The following is a 20,159-nucleotide window of genomic DNA, read 5'->3' on the forward strand; positions in this document are numbered from 1 at the left end:
GAAGGGAGGGGGGACAGACAGGTCTGGATTGTATCTTCATTTACAACTGTAAAGGAAAGCAATAACCATAAAACCAAGGAGAGTTCCCTTTCCCATGGAAGGACCTGACACCTAGCAACTGACGACAGCCTGACCAAATGGATGAGGGGAGGGGCTGGAATGGGAATGGTTTATATAGGATTGAAATGTAACTTTTCTCAGATTCCGTCTTGTATTCCCACAATCGATTCCATCCTAGTAAACATTTTCCTTTTGGACTAAACTTGCATCCAAGAGTTCTTATTTCCTAAGATGTGGATTGAGGTGGGTCCTGACATCATCTTGTTCTGAGATGCTGGAAAAACCTGTTTTCCTTTTGTCACTAGACGCTAGCCTTCCATTCCATAGTGAAAGCAAATGGCAAGGGAAATACATTTTTCCTTTCCTTACCATTTATCTTTGGTCCTTTGCTATTGGTGGTTGGAGGGAAATCATGGAAGCAGCCAGAAAACTCATCACTTCCCTCCATCGACCATTAGCTGTGCATGTATTAGTTTGCAGAGACCAGCATCTAAGAGAAGCTTATTCTAAAGGAAGAGATTTCTGGCTGCTTCCTTGTTTCCCCTCCAGCCACCAATAGCAAGGGACTAAAGGCAAATGGCAAGGAAGGGAAATATTTCTCTCCCTCCCCATTTGCTTTTGCTGTGGCATGGAAGGCTAGCGTCTAGTGACAAAAAAAACAGGGAGGTTTTTCTAGCATCTCAGAAAAAGAAAGCCACTTTTCTGCCACATGGCTTAGCAATGGAACAGTCTGTCTTCCTTTCTTATCCCGGAATCCTGAGCTCTGGAGATCTTTGAAAGGTAAGTGAGCAATCAGTGACAGGGGAACTGGGTGCAGAGGTTTCCCAAGCAGCTGTGGGAAGCAGAGCATGGGATATCTCAGTGATTGAGGGGAGGCCTTGGGATGTTGCAGGCATGGGGTTTTGTTCCTTCACCCAATTCCTGCGCACTTAACAACCCATGCATTCATTTACTGAAAACATTATGGTGACCTGGATGGGGGCCAGTTCACTTAACATGATTCAATTAACATCCTCTGGTATTGCAAATGTAATTGGTAGGTTCCAACACATTCATAACTCAAGGATTATCTTACCACACACATATATAAGCAAAATCTACACTATGATCAATTAAACCTTCTTTATTTATTAAACAAAAGTATATGATTGCCCAGCTCACATGTAACTCCATGTAGCTTACATTAAAAACCAAAACATAAAAACTATAAACCCTACCCAACACCAAATGGCAGCAGCAAAACAATCAGATCATTCATTTGATCAACTCCGTCTCCATTCAGGGCTCCTGAAATAAACCACATTTTCTGGACTTTTTGGAAAAAATAAAAAGCAACAAGGGCCAATCATATCTCCAGGAGAATGATGTTGCATAGGGAAGGGACCATTTGGGCCATTTCCCTGATTTTGTAGTCTCACTCTATGATTCGTTGTATGAGGAATTTGGCAAATCTGTGCCCTGTGGCTGGGAGGACCAGAATACAAAACTGATGGGACCTCTTTCAGTACATGCTACATGAGAGCTAAGAGTTAGAGATCACAGCAGAGGTTTTAATATACCCAATTGGATTTAGCTCTTAAACCAGACTTAACAGTTTGTAATATTCATTCTGATGGGATGATTTATTCTAGATCATCCAAAAGCCAATGCAGGATAGAGGTCACACTCTGGATATAATTTTCTTGTCAAAGCCATGGCAATGTGATCTGGTAAGATACATAATTATCCATTGTCGTGGACAGACCAGGCCCTGGTGGCTGTAAGGTTTTCCACTGCCACACAGGGAGGCAGTCCTATTTGAATGGTTCACCCCCAGTGGCAAATGGACCTGCTCAGGTTTCAGAAAGAGCTAAGGGATATCTTGGGGGTTCTGCTGCATGGCCCTGTGGGGGCTTTGGCCGCAACCTGGAATCAGGTGGTGGCTGAGGCTGTAGACAGTATAAAGCCTGTGCATCCTCTCCTGGTCTATTGGTCCTGAAACTCTCTGTGGTTTATGGAGGAGCAGAGGGACCGGACATGAGTCACAGCCTCAATTAAGGCCAACTCAAGGTGATAAGAGTGGTGAAAACTATTTCTCCAGTCTTACTCACTTGGTCCCTCCTTGGGAAGGGGGAAATTCAGACAATCAAATAGGGCTGTGCAGAGGAATTTGTTCAACACCTAATGGATAAATTGCTCAGATCCGTTCTCAGTTTGAATCCAAGTGTGGAACGGGTCCATTGGAGGTACCTGGGAAATGGATTTGCTACATTACCTGGGAACTGCTTGATCCTGTTGGACCTGAGAAACTGGACAGGATCTTTGGGGCTGTTAAGGCAACTACTTGCTTATTAGATTCCCATCCCTCCTGGTTGGTAAAAGCCTCAGGAGGTAACCTGGATTAAAGCATCACTACAGGAGGGGTTTTTTCCTGTACCATTTAAGAAGGCCTTGGTGCACCCCAATTTATACCCAATTCCAGCAACTGTTCCTTTATGTTTTAGCCTCCAGTCTCCTAATCATCTACATTGCTCTTTCTAGAGTCTCAACATCTTTTTTTCATAGTGGCAACCAAAACTGGATGCAGTATTCCAAGTGTGGTTTTACCAGGGCATTATAAAGTGCTATTAACACTTCATGTGATCTTGATGCTATCCGTTAATGCAGGCTAGAACTGTGTTGGATTCTTGGCAGCTGCAGCACACTGCTGGATCATATTTAAGTGAGCATCCACTAGGACTCCGTTCCCTCTGTTACTATTATTGAGCCAGCTACCACCTACTATACCTGTGCACTTTTTCGTGTCTAAATGTAGAACCTTACTTTTTTTACCATTGAACTTCCATTTTGTAAGATAGCATCCAATGTTCAAGTCTGTCAAGATCCTTCTGTATCTTAAGCCTGTCTTCTGCAGTGTTGGCTATTCCTGCCAGCTTGGTATTACGTAAATAGTCTGCAAATTTGATGAGTTCCCCATCTATCCCCTCATCCAAATCATTTATGAAGATATTGAAGAGTACAGGCCTAAAACAAACCCTTCCCTCCATGTAGATGCAGTTCCATTGAGGAGTACATGTTGAGTGCAGTTGATCAGCCAGTTACAAATCCATCCGGTGGTGATGCCGTCTAGCCCACATTTTTCTATCTTATCAAGTAGTAGGTTATGGTCTAATTTATCTAATGCCTTATTGAAGTCCAAGTAAATTATATCCACAGCATTCCTCTGATCCACTAATTTTGTCACTTTGTCAAGGAATGCAATATGATTTGTGTGGCGTGATCTGTTTTTGACAAACCGATATTGGCTTTTGGTTATTACTTTGTTTACCTCTAGGTGTTCACTGATTCATTGCTTATCTTTTCCAGAATCTTCCCAAGTATTGAGGTCAGACTGATAGGTCTGTAATTTCCTGGATCTATTTTTGAAGATGGGAACTATATCAGCTCTTTTCCACTCCTCTGGTAGTTCCCCAGTGCTCCAGATCTTTTAAAAATATAGTTCAGTGGTTCTGAGATCACATCTGCCAGTTCCTTCAGAACCTTGGGGTGTAATCCAGATTTGAACTCCTAGTGATTTGAACTTGTCTAGGGTGGACAGGTGCTCACTTACCATTTTCTTGCCTATTTTAACTTGTATTCCTAATCTGTTTTTTTTTACTATTTTTGATAGGTTGAACTGTTTTTTCCTTTTGTGTAAAGACAGATGCAAAAAAACAAGTTAAGCAGTTTTCTCCCTGTTGCTTGTCACCTTACCACTTTCTCCCTTTAATGAGCCAATTGTTCCATTGATGTTTTTTACATGTTGAAAGAAGTTATGTTATTTTTGACTTTTGTCACAAACCTTAGTTCATTTTAAACCTTAGCTTTCCTCACTTCATTTATGCAGGGTGGGGCTATTTGCTGATATTCTGCCCTCTTTCCACTTTTTATACTTGTCCTTTTTGTCTTTCAATTTATCAGAGTTCTTTATGCAGCCATGCTGGTTTCTTTTCAGAATTATTTTTCTTCTTCACTGGTATTATGGTAGGCTGGCCTCTTAAAAATTTCCCAAGCTTCTTGGGTTGTTTTCCCTTTGATGATTCTCATCCATGGAATCCTTCCCAAGGTCTAATTATTCAAATTAGCTCTCTTAAAGACCAAAACTCATTTGACTTTGTTCTATTGCTTGTGCTTACATAATGTTGAATTCCAATACTACATTATCACACACCCCCCAAGGTTCCTGTAGCTTCAACACCTTCTAACATTTCATCTCTGTTTGTGAGAATTAAGTTGAATGTCTGATCCCCTTGTTCCCTTCTCTATTTTTTGGGAGACAAATTTGTCTGCTAGGTTTTTCAGGAACCTGTATGATCTTCCACTTGGTGAAGTTTGTCTCCCAGTTGATGTCAGGATAAAGTTCCCATTACTATTGTGATGTGCTTTCTACATCTTAGTTAAATTACTAGCAAAAAGTTCACCTATTGTTCTGTTCCCCCCTCCCGGAGTAAAAACAGACAAGCAGGCACGACTAGTAAGAGTCAATTCTACAAGCTTTAGTTAATTGCCTTCTGATAAGGCCTTGGCAGCAAAATAGGCTCGTTACCTCAAACGTCAGCTGGAATGAGATAACGTCCAAACAAACAGTCCAGAAGCAGATGTACAGAAGCGTTGCCAAGAATTCAGACCAGGGTTTCAAACAAGAAGCAGAGTTCCAAAGATGTGACCAGAAGTTGTTTAAACTATTGTTCGTCACAAAGTTCTGAGAGCAGCCACACCCTTTTGTACCTTATGGGGTGTGGCTCAATGACTCAGCTACTCCCTGGCCCTCCTACTCAACCTATGTTGCTGCAAACGCTTGGCACTGCGTCTTTCTCGAAGGTCTAGCCATGAGTCATCTTCACTAGACTGTATTTGCTGCAGCTGCTCGAGTTCCGTCCCAGCCTGGCTACTCCCAGGCTGCTCCTCGACCTTCAGATGGAGACGGAGGCCTTGCCAGAGAGGAGGGCCCCGGAGAGGGAGGCCTTGCCAGTCCCTCCCCATCATCCTGAGTCCTCTTCCTCGGTTAGGACAGGCGCGGGGGTCGGGGCCACAACACCTATTTCCTGTTTCATTGGGTGGCCTATAGTATATAACTATGGAAATGTCATTTTTTCCCTTTATATTGACCCAAATGCATTCAAGAAAGTTTTCATCATTGTTGTTCTCTATTAACCTCTCAGTGGCTTTTGATATGATTGACAATGGTATCCTTTTGGGCTGGCTATGGAGTTTGAGGCACAATATTGCATTGGTTCAGCTTTCTCCAAGGCTGAGCTCAATCAATGTTAATAAGGAGCAACAGATTTAGCCTGTGGCTTCTTCTTTATGAAATGCCACAGGGCTCAGTACTCTTCTTTTTAACATTTATATGAAACTGCTGGGTGAGATCATCTCACATTATGAGATGAGATACAATCCGTATGCTGATGATATACAGCTTTATATCTCCATCTCTGGTGATCCAAGAGATGCTCTGGCTGCCCTTTCTCCATGCCTGAAAGCTGTAGGGATCTGGATGGAGGACAACAGCTTTCAGTTGAACCCAGGCAAGACAAAGGGTGAAAGAGACCTCAGGATTTGGTTATCATCATAAATTCTGGACAGAGTTGCACAACTCCTGATCCAGTGTCTAACCTGGGGAACCTCCTGGATTCACAACTCTCATGACTAGGAAGGCCTCTGAACAACTTCATGCTATGAACCAATTGCACCCTTACCTGGATCATGAAGCCCTGGGCATGGTCACTCATGCCTAGTCATCTCAGCTGGATTACTGTAATGCACTATAATGGACTACCCTTGAAGAGTATTTAAAGAAGCAGCTGGCAGAATGCAGTGGCACACAATCCTGGGAGTTCCTAAGGCTGCATTTATAACATTGCTATTATATGAGTTGGTTATCAGTTTGCTTCCAGATCCAATCCAAGGAAGTTGGTTATTACTTTTAAAGCCCTACATGGCATCAGTCCAGAGTTCATGAGAAGCCATCTTCCCTCAATGGGATTAGTCTACCCCACAGGTCTGCAACCCGTGGCTCCGGAGCCGCATGCGGCTCTTTCAGCCGTCTCCTGTGGCTCCCAGTCCTCTGCCATGTGCAGTCCAAAAAAAAAAAGTGGGACTAAAAAAGTTCAACCAATCAATTCAAATATGCAGGGTAGGTGCATATCTCGCCTTGGCTCCACTCTTAAGTCAAACCCTGTTCTGCACATGCGCGCATGTACACACATGCGCACACATTTTTTGCGGCTCCCAGTTTTTCCTTTTGTGAGGGAACCGGTTCCGAGTGGCTCTTTCACTGTTTCAGGTTGCTGACCCCTGGTCTACCCCATTCAGGCCATCTGAAGAGGCCTGCTATAGATCCTGTCTGCTAAAGTACTCCAGCAGGTGGGTTCAAGGAAAATAACCTTTTCTGCTGTTGCTCCATGCCTGTGGAACATTTTACCAGCAGAGGTAAGAACTGCTCCCACTCTCCTGGCCTTCCAGAAGGGTATCAATACTTGACTTTGCCGGTTGACCTGGAGCACCAAGGAAGGTACTCCCTGCTAGACGTACTGACAGGATAAGAAGACCTCATCCCTGTCTCGTCTCTTGGTTCTGGTTCCACATGTGTAGTTTTAATGTTTTAAAATCTTAAAATATTAAATACATTTTATTTGATAACTTGCAAGCCACACAGTCACCTTATAGGAGAGATGAGTGGCATAAAAATTAAACAAATTCATTTTATGAAACTCTCTATAATTATTCATAATAGTATTATGGTAGAAGCCCTTGTAAACAGAAAGATGGAGAGCTGTCTTGCAAATAACAGAAAAGGAACACTGGACTCCCCAAAGTTGCAAAGAACTTGCTGAAGTCTTTAGGAGTCAGAGTTGTCATTCAAGGTCAGGATCTGAAACAAAAACATTCTGTGGAGCCCAAGTAGTCCAAACAAAGAACTCAACATACATTAAAAATAAAATGCCTAACTAAAAAAATAAATTGTTCTGGCAGTGGAAGTTTGAAGCTTGCTCTCCTGCTTTTTTATGAAGTTTCAATAAGCTTTTCAGCCTGGGGAGGGAGGGGGGATTTAAGCAGCTCTTATTCATGTAGTCTTTGAAGCCTTTTCTTTCCTACTGAGAAAGAGTTTCCAGCTAGCAGAAACTGGTCTCTGCTGGACAGTGAATTGAATCAAGGCCAGAAAGTGTAGAAGGGTGGTGGACATTGTATGTACAGGCCTGTTAAGGGAATCCAGAGGCTTCCTCTCTTTACGTTTCTCTTAGTTAACCTTTGGTATCTGCCATCTCCCTTGACCTTCTCCAACCTCCACCACTGCTCCTTTATCAACCATCCTTTATGCTCAGCAGGCAAAGTCTGAAATACTTTGCTGCTGTGTCCTATTTATAGGGAGATTTCTGTTTTCCCTTTGTCACAATTATATTTTAAAATTTACACAGAAAACCATTTTACCTATTTTCCTCTTTCATTAGCATCTCCTTCAAATTAGAAACTTCAATCTGGAACCCATCAGTAACAGATGCATGCAGAATTCTAGTTTCTTCAAATTCTCTTTTAATCAATTCCTTTTCTTCAGTGACTTCTGCTAATGTTTTTACTGTAATTCGCAACTCAGTTTCTAAATTGTTACAAGTATTCTAAAAAGAATTAAAAAATTACATTTTTCAACTTATATGTAGTGATGTTTTATAATTAAGATTCTACTAAATGGAAATATTCATAATAATTTAAACTATATCCTGGATTTCTCATTTATATTCAGTATTACTATTGAACTTAAATTATTGTATCAAAGATACCTTTGTATCTTCCAAAGAATGTGTAGTATTTTCCAGTTCTGCCAACAAGATTTGTTGCTTGCTTTCTGCTTTTTTTATTATCTCATCTTGCTGTTCTGAATTTTAAATGCAAAAAATAAAATATAAAATATTTTCAGGAAAGTTTACAGGCCAGAGTTATACTATATATCATGTATAGAGAAAATGTATGCTTTTAATTAAATAAGCAGTATTGGTCAACATGTACACCAAACATAATAACCAAACATATCCCTCATTGATCTTTGCCTAAAGCTTCCTTAAATATCAGCTACAGCTATCCTACCCAAAGTTAAAAACTTTGTTTTAAAAAACAATATTTTTTATCTGTTTTGATCAGTGGCATGCACATAGCAAAGTTCAACCTGTAGCTCCTTCTTGCTTCCTTGGCAAAACGTTTTTAGATTTAAAGCATTCTTCAAGCAAAGGACAGATGCAGTCTAGGACATTGCTGTTTGGGAGGAGGAGGAGGAGGAGGAAGAAGAGAGGAGGAGGAGATTATATTGTTATATTGCAAAGAAAGATTGTGATCTGTAGGTAGCAACAAAAGTGAGAAAAGTAATTTATAATAATAGAGGCTGATAAAGCCGTTGAAGTGACTTTTGGAAGCTGGACCAGTGGTGGGATTCAAATATGTGAACAACCGGTTCTGTGTGTGGATGCTGCTTCCAGAAGTCCATTCTGGGCCTGAGCAATAAAAAATTAGCTACCAGTTCTGCCGAAGTGGTGCGATTGAGCATGTAAGCAGGAATCTAACTTAAAATAACTGAGGTGGGGTTTATACTTGTAACAGAAAAGAAATTCAAAGAGCACAAGTTCTATGCATTTGTGCCAGGGGAGAAAGGAGAAAGGAAATGACTTCAGATTAATCTTTTAGACCAGACATGTCAAACACAAGGCTCGGGGGCCAGATCCAGCCCGCAAAGTGGTTTCATATGGCCCGCGAAGCCATCCTGGAAACACTGACGGAACGGCCCCCATTGCCTTGGCCCTGGCCCAGAGACCCTCCTCCTGCCAGAGACCCTCAGATCTGTCCCACTCCTGCCCAGGCCCCCATAGGCAGCCTTGATGTGAACGATGTAGAGCTGGCCTTGCCCACCCAGTAGACCATACACACTCTAGCCACGCCCACCCTTGCCATACCCACCCTGCCCTTTGAGGGCAACCGCAATGCTGATGCGGCCCTCAATGAAATTGAGTTTGACACCCCTGTTTTAGACCAAGAACACTGTTAACAAAGGGAATATGTGGAATAAATCTAATTCTTTCTCTACATATTACTGCCCCCTTGTGGACAGTAGATCATGAATCCTGAAGAGTCAGCAGCATTAGATTTGATTCTTCCTCAATGACAACTGCTTTCTTATTCCACTCAACTGATCATCCAAGCTAATGGAGAAGATAAAATTGGAGTATCAACAAAAACAAAAGCTAGAAAAACCAAGCAGTGAGAAAAATGAAGCAAAATATTATAACCCTTTTTGATTCTTACCTATCTCAAGCTGCCTTTTTATAATTAATATAGTTCTGTACTTTGGCAGATGTCCAATACATATTATTTTACACTGGTAGTTAAAACACCAGTAAAATCCAGAGTATTTTAGAAGTGGAAAGGAGTCTTTTGAATTAATCATGCATACACACACAAATACAAACTACGGTAATAGAGAACAAAGAGTACAAAAAGAACAAAAAAGATACAGAGGATTCTCATCTATACAATAATTATTAAACATGGTTGAAGGTACAAAGGGATTTAAATAATTGGAAAAAATTACAATTATCATTACTGGGAAGAATTGCAGTTGTTAAAATGAATGTTCTGCCAAAGTTTCTCTTTTTGTTTCAAATGATACCTATATTGAAAAAGGATGCCAACCTTGATCAATGACAGAAGGGTATTAATAAATTTATTTGGGCGGGGAAAAAACCAAGAGTTAAATTTAAGATTTTACAAGATGCTAGGGAAAGAGGGGGACTCAAGGCGCCGAATTTGAAATTGTATTATGATGCGGTTGCCTTGACGTGGGTTAGTGATTGGCTTAATTTAACTAATAAGAGAATACTTCATCTTGAGGGATGGGATTTGGTATATGGATGGCATGCATATTTGCTTTACGATAAGAAGGTGGACAGGGCTTTTAAATCCCATATTCTTAGAAGTGCTTTATTGCATGTCTGGAAAAAGTATTATTAAAAGTTAAATTATAAAATACCGATTTGGGGAATTCCTGGACACGCGATAGAGGGCGTATCTATGGGAGTGAGTTTGGATATGGTTTCTTATAAGGAACTACTTAGATTGCAAGGGAATGATTGGCAACTTAAATCATTAGATGAGTTAAGACAAGAAAACATAAGTTACTCTTGGTTTCAATATACCCAATTGAAAGCTAGGTGGAAGTTAGACCAAAAGGTTGGCATCACAATTACAGATCAAAATTTAGTAAAACAAATTAGAGATTTAAATTGTGCACATATAAAGAGGATATATAATGCTTTAATTGAATTGGATTCGGAAACGGAATTAGTTAAAGATTGTATGATAAAGTGGGCACAAAATATTCAGGAACCAATTTCGTTGGACACTTGGGAGATAATTTGGGTCAGAAATGTTAAATTTACTCAGGCTCAAAACTTAAGAGAAAATTTTTATAAAATGTTTTATAGATGGCATCTGGATCCCAAGAAGTTGTCTAACATGTATCCTAATTTACAGTCTAAATGTTGGAGATGTGGTAGTTTAGAAGCCACCTTTCTGGATTAAAATTTGGTGGAACATTCAAAAGATTTTTAAGAGAAAGATAGTTTTCTCCGCAATTGTTTTTATTGGGTATTGTTGTAGATTGTGATGTTAAAGAAACTAATTTGATGTTGAATATGATAACAGCAGCACGGTTACTGGTGGGACAATACTGGAAGGATAGTTTGCCTACTAGAGAAGAATGGGTGCTTAAAGTTTCGAATCTTGCAGAAATGTCTAAGATTTCTGCTTACTTGAAAGATCATTCACAGGAAAGATATATTTCAGTTTGGAGGAGATGGATAGATTATATTCAGAACAAATATGGGACTAAAAAGTTCCATTTAGCTTATGAGTAGATTTTAGTTGACTCAGCCTTCCATCCTTCCGAAGTAGGTAAAATGAGGACCCAGATTGTTGGGGGCAATAAGCTGACTTTGTAAAAAAAATGCCACTGGGGGGGGCGAAAGCCCTAATAAGCAGGCATATACATAGAATGAAGGCTATTGCTAAGCACATTGATTTGTGCTTAAATTGTAAGCCGCCCTGAGTCTTCGGAGAAGGGCGGGATATAAATGGGATTAAAATAAATAAATAAATAAATAAATATTGTTATTGGTACTTTGTATGTAGTTATGTTAAAGGGGAGTTAAAGCACATTATGAATTTGGTTAATTGTATATTATGCATAATTTTTATTTAGAATATGATTATTATAACTATAATCCTGTATTTAGCTCTGGGAAGTGGGGGAGGGGAAGTGGGCGGGTTTGGGGTGGGGGGGATTTGGGGATATATTGTAAAATTTTGTTTTTGTAAAACTCTTTAATAAAAATAATAATTATTATTATTAAACACAGGAGTCCTTGATTAGTTTCCATCGTTTCTTGTCCTGCCCTCTGGTACTTTGGAAAATAAGTTGATTCCCTCCTCTTTGTGGCAACTTCTCAAATACTGGAATACTGCTATCATGTTATCCCTAATTCTTCCTTTTCTCTAGACCAGCCAAACCCAAATCCTGCTTCATATTGTTTTAGTCTCCAGGCCTTTAATCATCTTAGTTGCTCTTCTCTGAACTTTTCCCAAAATCTCAACATCTTTTTTGTAATCTGGTGACTAAAACTGGATGTAGTATTCCAGAAGTGACCTTACTAAAGCTTTATAAAGCAGTACTAATGCTTCACTTGATTTTGATTCTATGCTTGTTTATACAACCAAGGATTGTATTAGTTTTTTGGTCATTGCTGCACACTGTTGTCTCATATTTAAGTGATCGTCCACTAGGACTTCATGGTCCCTCTCACAGTTACTGTTTTTGAATCAGGTTTCACCTAATATGTACTTGTAACTTTTAGTTATAAATCTGTTTTTAGATGTAGGCAGATGTTTTCTGATTATCTTTTCCAGTGTCTTGTTAGGTGTTGATGTTAGGCTGATTGGTCTGTAGTTTCCTGGGTCTTGTTTTTCCCCCTTTTTTGAAGATGGGAACCACATCAGTTCTTAATTCCCCGGAGTTCCAGGATTTTTGAAAGGTATGGTACAATGGTTCTGAAATAACATCTACCAGCTTCTTCAAAACTCTGGTATGAATTCCATCAGGCCCTAATGACTTATATTTATGAAGATCAGATAGGTGTTCCCTAACGATTTTCTTGCTTATTTTAATTTTTATTTCTAATCTGTCTTGTACAGTTAGGTTTTTGGTAGGTTGGGTTATGGTTTCTTTTTGAGTGAAGACTGATGCAGAGAATGAGTTAAGCAGTTCTGCTGTCTTCCAATTATTTCCTTGCCATCTTCTCTCTTAAGTGAACCTACTGCTTCCTTGACTTTTTTCTCGTCATTATATGTTGAAAGAAAATTTTATTATCTTTGACTTTTATTGCAAGTCTTTGTTCCTTCTGAGCCTTTGCTTTCCTGATTTCATGTTTGCAGATTTGGGCTATAAGCTGATACTCTGCCTTAGTTATTAGTTAGCCCTAATAAGCAGGCATATACATAGAATGAAGGCTACTGCTAAGCTTGTAAGCCGCCCTGAGTCTTCGGAGAAGGGCAGGATATAAATGGAATTAAAAATAAATAAAAAAATATGTCTCTTTTTCTATTTTTTGTCCTTTTTGTCTTTCAGTTTATCAGAGATCTTTGTGCAAACATGCTGGTTTCGTCTTCAATTTGTTTTTCTTTTTCAGTGGTGTTGTGCTGAACTAGGCTTTTATAATTATATTTTCCAGTTTCCCATGCTTCTTGATCTATTTTCCCCTTTAGGATTTTCATCCATGGAATTTTTCTTAGGCTCTAATATAGGGGAAATGGTGCAATACTGTGAAAATGTGTTTGCCAAGTACTTGCAGAAAACATGATTATACATTGGCTGAGAAATGAGGTGAAGAAGGAAGAAGCAGAATGAAAGAGAAACAGAACAAAGAATGGAGGAGATAAATCAATTGAAATATATATATATATATATATATATATATATATATATATATATATATATATATATATACATTTACACAAAACAAAAAGAGGAGTTGCACAACATTATATGATTGGCAATATCATTACTAATTTATAGTATTATCCAAACATTGTTCTCAAATTCCAAATGTATTTATTGGTCTCAAAGAACAAAAACAGATGTTCTAAGGACATCGAGTTTGCTGTATAATAAAAAACAACTAGGATGGCAATAAAAATACTTACTTCTTATTTCTTCGAATTCAAGTATTAACAATCTTGATTCTTGTAACTGACTGTTTGTCTGCTTTATTTTGTTATCTTTTTTACCATTTTCTTCTTTCAGTATAGAAATCTAATAAAATAAATAATTGACAAATCATGTCTGCAAATTTCCATTTGAGTTTCATATTCTTGTTACATAGAGCTTGATTTTATATGACAAGATATAAGAGAAGAGGCAGAGCCAGAATCAGTCTGGAGTCATTACATTGCATAAGCAATCCAGCCACAAGTTCACACACACACCCCGGAATTCAGTTAATTCCTATCTGGCGCCAATTTAGTATTGACCATTAGTTGACTAGATTCTTGTGTATAGGCTTGAGCAATAAATCTTCTAAACTGCAACTTAACATGTAGTCCTGATCCTTTGTACCTGACACAAGCAGTAAAACGAAAATAGAACAGATTTTTTTCTGAAGTTATACCAAACAAGGACAAGGTGTACACTAAGAATGAAACAACTCACAGTTGATCTCTCCATGACTTATAGAGCTAAGTCCCTCCACATTCAGCAGTAAAAAAAATCACTATCCCAGGCTTTTTAAGTACAACAGCAACTTTTATTATGGGGAAATCACAATCTCCCCACTGAATTGAATGCAGTGGAGACTATGACATACGAGGACAGAGAGAAATAAAATTTCAACTTCAGCTAGTCATCCTGATTAAGTGGGAAACCAGTGGTTTCAGTCAGAAGATATTTTAGCATCCACTATCAATTCAGATGCAAAAACATAACTCTCTTCCTGCCCATTACAGCTTTAAGAAAATAAAAAAAATTGAGATTGTAATATAGTAAAACTGTGTGTGTGAAAGAAGGAATTTAATTTCATTACCAAGCTGGTTTCCTACTTCTCATAGTAATGACATTTTAAATGAAGACTATTAGTGGACTGGAAAAGTTTTTTTATCTCTGCTTTCTGATCAGAAGAAAGTCATGTCTTTTTCCACTCCAAGATGGGACAGTTTTTGTATTTTTTTGGCACATGTGAGTATATGTATACATGCATACAATCTTCAGCATACTATTCCTAGATTTAATGTGATCCGAAGAGTTGTCGATATTGCTCACTATAGTTTAGAGTTATGTACAAAATTTTGCTACAGCTTCCCTATTCTGCTATTTCCATTTTGAACTAATTACAGTTATCATGACACAAATTGACTCCACTTCATTTATCTTCCAGCAAAGAATACACAAGAATCTATCTGGGATGCTTCAATAGGGATTCATAAACCAAGCAGGGGAGTTGAAGTTGATGATAAAAATGGATCTTGGAAGTCTATGATTTTTAACAAAACATATATTTTAAATTCTGCTACTCTTCCATCCAACGTAGAATGGAGATTTCAATAATTTAACACCACCTTTTCTTTCTCTCAAATGCATTAACTCATCTCTTTACTATTTTCTTTTTACAACTGATTGTGACTGTCTTCTAGGAGAAAACTATAATTTTCTGTTAAGGACTTCCAAATATATATTATTTTTATAAAAACAAAATACTCCTAAAAGTTTTATAAAGAAAAATAATTTATAATGTATATAAATGTATATGTTGATTTATATACATTAATTATAACTGATTTAACAAAAATATGTAATCATAAAACAAACCTCTGTTTCCATGGAATTTATCTCTCTCTTGTGTCCTTTTTCAAGCTGTTCTATTTTATCAGCTGCTTCTTTTACTTCCAAAATAACAATAATTTACATTATTATTTAAATTAGTAAAGAAATAAGACATTTTATCTATATAGTAAAGTACTTCATTTAAAATAAGATAATTGACATACTGTATTTTTGTATGCTAATCATATCTCATACTGATTTCACTGCAACCTCAAATAGGTAACCTGCTCCAAAATGTATCACCAGGTCTTGAAGTGATAGCAGAGCAATACTACTTAAAGATGAGAGCTGATAAAAAGTCATGAAGGAACAAGACAGAAGGCTTGTGCTGGATGGGAAAACCTGCTGCATAGGTTTTCCAAGCTATTGCCAAAATGTCTCACTTTGGGCAGGACTTAGACTCCTTTTCTCAAGGAATACAAACAATAGAAACCTCTGATAAATTCTACATATAAATTTTGCAATATGTTCCACATTTTGAATGTCAATTAATGTCTCAACAGAGTTAAGTCCACTATATGCTTTATATGTGTTTATAATAAAGAAAACACAAAAAAACAGGAGGCAATAATTTCAAAACCAAAATTACATTTTTGCAACTCTCTTTTAATTGGTCATGATGACTTACATGGCATTCGTAGAGAATCAAAAATTCTCCAAATCTTAGAGACTATTTTAGTTTGGTAGTTTATTATGCATCACACATATGCCAGATATTCTTACTTTTGTAATACTTTTCCAGCCTGATGTTCTCTGCTTGTACACGAAGTTCTTCAAAAGCCTTTATCATTCTCTAAAAATGTAAATAAAATTGGATAAAAACAAATGTTCCAGAAGAAGTTAATATATTCACATTTTATAAAGATATTCAGAGTTAACATTAATATTTATTGCACACAATAATGTCCCATGATATATTATATTCAGTCACTGATATTTGCCTGCAATAGTTTCTCCATCTTCAGGACTAGTCACTGTACATTTTTAAACGCTATTCTCTTTAACAACTCATTCATTTTTTAAAATAAATAAAGGAAATAAATCAAGAAAATCTTTCCATAATATTAAGCCAGAATAATGAAATAAACATTAGTCAAATATAGCAATCACAATAGCATCTAGACTTGTATACAGCTTCACAGTGCTTTACAGCCCTCTCTAAGCAGTTTACAGAGTTAGCATATTGCCTCCAACAATCTGGGTCCTCATTTTACCAACCTCAGAAGGATGGAAGGCTGATTCAACCTTGATCCAGTGAGAATCGAACTGCTGGCAGTCAGCAGAATTAGCCTGCAATACTGCCTTCTAACCTTTGCCCCACCACTGCTCGCTGGTGAATACAGTCAACTATATTTTCACTGAGCTTTTCATAACTATATTTTTAAAAAAAATTAAGGGGGAAAGGCTACAGCAACTTAAGTATTGATGCATGACCACAATCACTTTCTGCTTTTTGAGGTAGCATTTCCTCCATCCCTAGCTAAAGGAACATCTAATAGCCTCAGGGTCCAGCTACAGATGCATTATTAAACTACAGGTCTAAACATTTATGTTAAGTATTTTAACGTCAGTGTATTACCTCAATGTTATTGTTAAGATCCACATACATTTGTCTGGTTTCTTCTCGTTCACATTCATCTTTAAAAAAAATTAATGATATGGTAGAATAAAAAATGTTACAGTGTCTAATAAAATATATCAATAAATAATTCAAGTTAGAATTAAATTAGGATTAAATGTTGAGTGTTTAGGACAGAGTATTTTAAAATCTGTCATAATAAAGCAGGCTTTTCTGATTGTCCTATCAATTTGTTATACATTTTATTAAAAAAAATGCTTTCCTACCTATGTTCTTGACATTTTTGGACTTTGATGTTGGAGAAGACTTCTGAGAATATCATAGTTACCAAGAAAGCAAAAAATGATTCTTGAAACAAATCAACCAGTTTTCCCTTGAGGCACAAATGACCCCGTTCAAATTACCATACTTAAAGACATATTATATGAAGACTTACCATATTTTTCGGACCATAAGACGCACCTGACCATAAGACGCACCCAGTTTTTAGAGCAGGAAAACAAGAAAAAAAAATATTCTGAACCAAATAGTATCAGTATACTAAAACAGGGCTTTTCAACCTTTTCATCCATTGTACCACTTTTAGGACAAGGCAATGTCCGAGTACCACCAGTCGCCCAACAAGGTGTCAAAAACTTGACACCCCCCCCAAAAAGGAAAAAAAATGATAAAGTACAGGTAGTCCTCGACTTACAACGATTTACTTAGTGACTGTTCAAAGTTACGAGGGCACTGAAAAAAGCGACTTATGACCATTTTTCACACTTATCACCATTGCAGCATCCCCAGGGTCATGTGATTTACATTCGGATGCTTGGCAATCTATTCATATTTATGATGGTCACATTGTTCCAGGTCATGTGATCGCCTTTTGCAAAGTTAGTGGGGAAACCAGATTCACTTAACAATCATGTTACTAATTTAATTTATCTCTCTCCTTCTCTTTTTCTCCCTCTTCCCCCTCCCTCTTTCTTTCTCTCTTTCTCTCCTTCTCCTTCTTTCTCTATTTTTCTTTCCCTCTATTTCTCCCTCTTTCTCTCCCTCTATTTCCCTCCCTTTCTTTCTCCTTCTTTCTCTCTCCCTTTCTCTCCCTCTCTATTTTTCTTTCCCTCTATTTCTCCCTCTCTCCCTCTTTCCCTCTCCCTCTTTCTCTCTCTCCCTCTATTTCTTTCCCTTTCTTTCTCCTTCTCTCTCTCTCTCTCTCCCTCCCTCTTTCTCCTCTCTCCCTTTCTCTTCCTCCCTATTTTTTCCTTCTCTCTCTCCCTATCTTTCTCTCTTTCCCTCCCTCTCCCATTGTCCCTTCCTTCCTTCCTTCCTTCCTTCCTTCCTTCCTTCCTTCCTTCCTTCCTTCCTTCCTTCTCTCCCTCTTTGTCCTTCCCTCTCTGTGTTAGAGTAGTACCCACAGAGGCAGTCCTGCAGCCCGGCTTTCTCTTGCAGAAAGCAAGCTGAATCGGAGCGAGGGAGATTGCCAGGAACGCGATCTCGCACGGTTTCAGTTTCCCTTGCTACAAGAGAAAGCAGGCTGAAACACAGCGAGGGAGATTGCAGCAGTGCGAGATCGCGTTCCTGGCAATCTCCCTCGCTCCGTTTCAGCCTGCTTTCTCTTGTAGCAAGGGAAGCTGAAACCGAGCGAGGGAGATTGCAGGAGTGCGAGATCGGCATTTCTCAGCACGTGCCGATTCGTGCTCCTGGCAATCTCCCTTGCTTTCCACTTGCGGAGGTTGGGGCTGGCCATATAGATCACCTTCGGACCATAAGACGCACCCTCGTTTTCCCCATCTTTTTGGGGGGGAAAAAGTGCGTCTTATGGTCCGAAAAATATGGTAATTTCTTGAAAAGATTATAATGCTGGGAAAAGTGGAAGAAAAGACAAGAAGACCACTAGCAGCAATATGAATACACTCAATTACACTGGCAGACATGAAGGATGAGATTGGGAACAGATCCTCTTAGAGAAAATCTATCTATGTAAGAACTAAGTACCTAGATTGACTTAAAAGCAAATAACCTATTCATCTACCCATCCTATGCTTAACCAAGTAAACAATTTTAATTTAAAACGCCTTTTTTACTTTATAGGTAAACTCCTATTTAGGTATTATAGTTCTTGAGGAACTGACCAGCCAAGTAGTAATTCTGAATATAAGGATGACATAATAGTTTACTTGGTTAAGCATAGGATGGGTAGATGAATAGGTTATTTGCTTTTAAGTCAATGTAGGTACTAAGATTTATTACATAATAGAATATGTAATAAAACATTTTGTGAAGAACCACCTCATTTTTTTTTTATTCACATATAACTAAGTAAAATAGCAGCATTTTTGTTGCGATTTATATTATGGAAAAGATAAATGTTGCCAAGTATATTTACATTTGTTGCACTTCTCCACTGATTGCATACATTTTTCTTTGAGCAAGTTGCACAAATGTCTTGTAGCATTGTTTCTGAAGAGAAAAGATAATATTAACAACATTATGTTGATAGTTCCTTGCTTTACAAAGAAATTTTTTTAAAGAGCAATTTAAAATTTCTGGGAGTAGTTTCTTCATTGAATTTCAATGAAAGTAAAAGACCTATTGCCTAACAAAGGGGAGGGAAAGATTTGTGTTGCTGGGCATAAATTTTTAAGTTTGCTTGCTTGTTTTAACAAAATGCTTTGTTGTGGAAGGAAGCTTGCTTATTCATAACTATCACACAACCTTTCTCCATGGCTGAGAAGAAATGCACATGTTCTTCACCAGCAGAAAACACTATTGATATTAAATTTGCTATTCTATCAACTTGTAGCCAACCCTCTATTGCCTCTTTTCCCAATCGCAGCACGTTTTCTCACTTCTATCCAATTAAAGGGTAATACAAGAGTAGTAAAGGCTGATCAGGTGTAACTTCCAGCTATTCCTGGTAATGTCAGAATTAAGACAAAATGCTAGTTTAACACCAGAATAGTTAAGATCAGGTAGAGGTTACTTTACTCATGGGCTATGCTGAGATGAAAACAACAACACATCAAAAAGAATATGCTATTAGGGCATGATTTGATTTCATGGTTTCATGAGAGTAGAAAGTAATTGGCTTGTTCAGCAATAACAAATTATTTATTTTAAAAATTGAAGTGTTGTGGTTGCTCCATACCAGTGGTTCTCAACCTTTTCTTCACCACAGCCCCCTTTAAATATGTTTTAAGACCTCCAAGACTTAACTCAAGATTTAAATCATAACTTTTTTTCAAGCACGGTCCCCCTGTGAATCGCACCCCTCATAGGTCCACGGACACAGGTTGAGAACCACTGTTCTATACTACACACACACACACACACACAGAGAGAGAGAGAGAGAGAGAGACCTGTTTACTTAAGTGTGGTCTGTAATATCTCTCCCCCCTCAAATCCAATAGAAGGCACCCCAAAGTAGAGAAAACCTTTTAGCATGGAATGAGAACATCCCAGACCAGAAACATTTCCAGCCCTATCTGATCCTATGATGCTTGATGGTTTGAGAAAATGAAGCCCATTCCACATGCAAGAATTATTAATCTGAAATTGGAGCAGCTGTTTCTTCTGCCGCAGAAGAAACTTTCTTTTCTTTGC

At 38.1% G+C, this 20,159-nt stretch overlaps 1 protein-coding gene across 1 annotated transcript in view; it reads right to left on the minus strand.

Moving 5' to 3' along the window:
• SYCP1 (synaptonemal complex protein 1) overlaps nucleotides 1-20,159 on the minus strand; it is a gene marked incomplete at its 3' end in the record, with an annotated part of 72,934 nt that overhangs the window by 43,773 nt on the left and 9,002 nt on the right. The window contains exons 8-12 of the mRNA XM_081325442.1: nucleotides 18,943-19,016; nucleotides 16,569-16,627; nucleotides 15,713-15,782; nucleotides 14,975-15,048; nucleotides 7,510-7,694 (exon numbers count right to left, since the gene is read on the minus strand). Of these exons, the coding sequence (XP_081181568.1) occupies nucleotides 7,510-7,694; nucleotides 14,975-15,048; nucleotides 15,713-15,782; nucleotides 16,569-16,627; nucleotides 18,943-19,016 (462 nt within the window). The remainder of the gene's footprint in view (nucleotides 1-7,509; nucleotides 7,695-14,974; nucleotides 15,049-15,712; nucleotides 15,783-16,568; nucleotides 16,628-18,942; nucleotides 19,017-20,159) is intronic.

The sequence above is a fragment of the Vipera berus genome, assembly GCF_964194415.1.
Source record: "Vipera berus genome assembly, chromosome: 3".
In the NCBI taxonomy this organism is placed as follows: Eukaryota; Metazoa; Chordata; class Lepidosauria; order Squamata; family Viperidae; genus Vipera; species Vipera berus.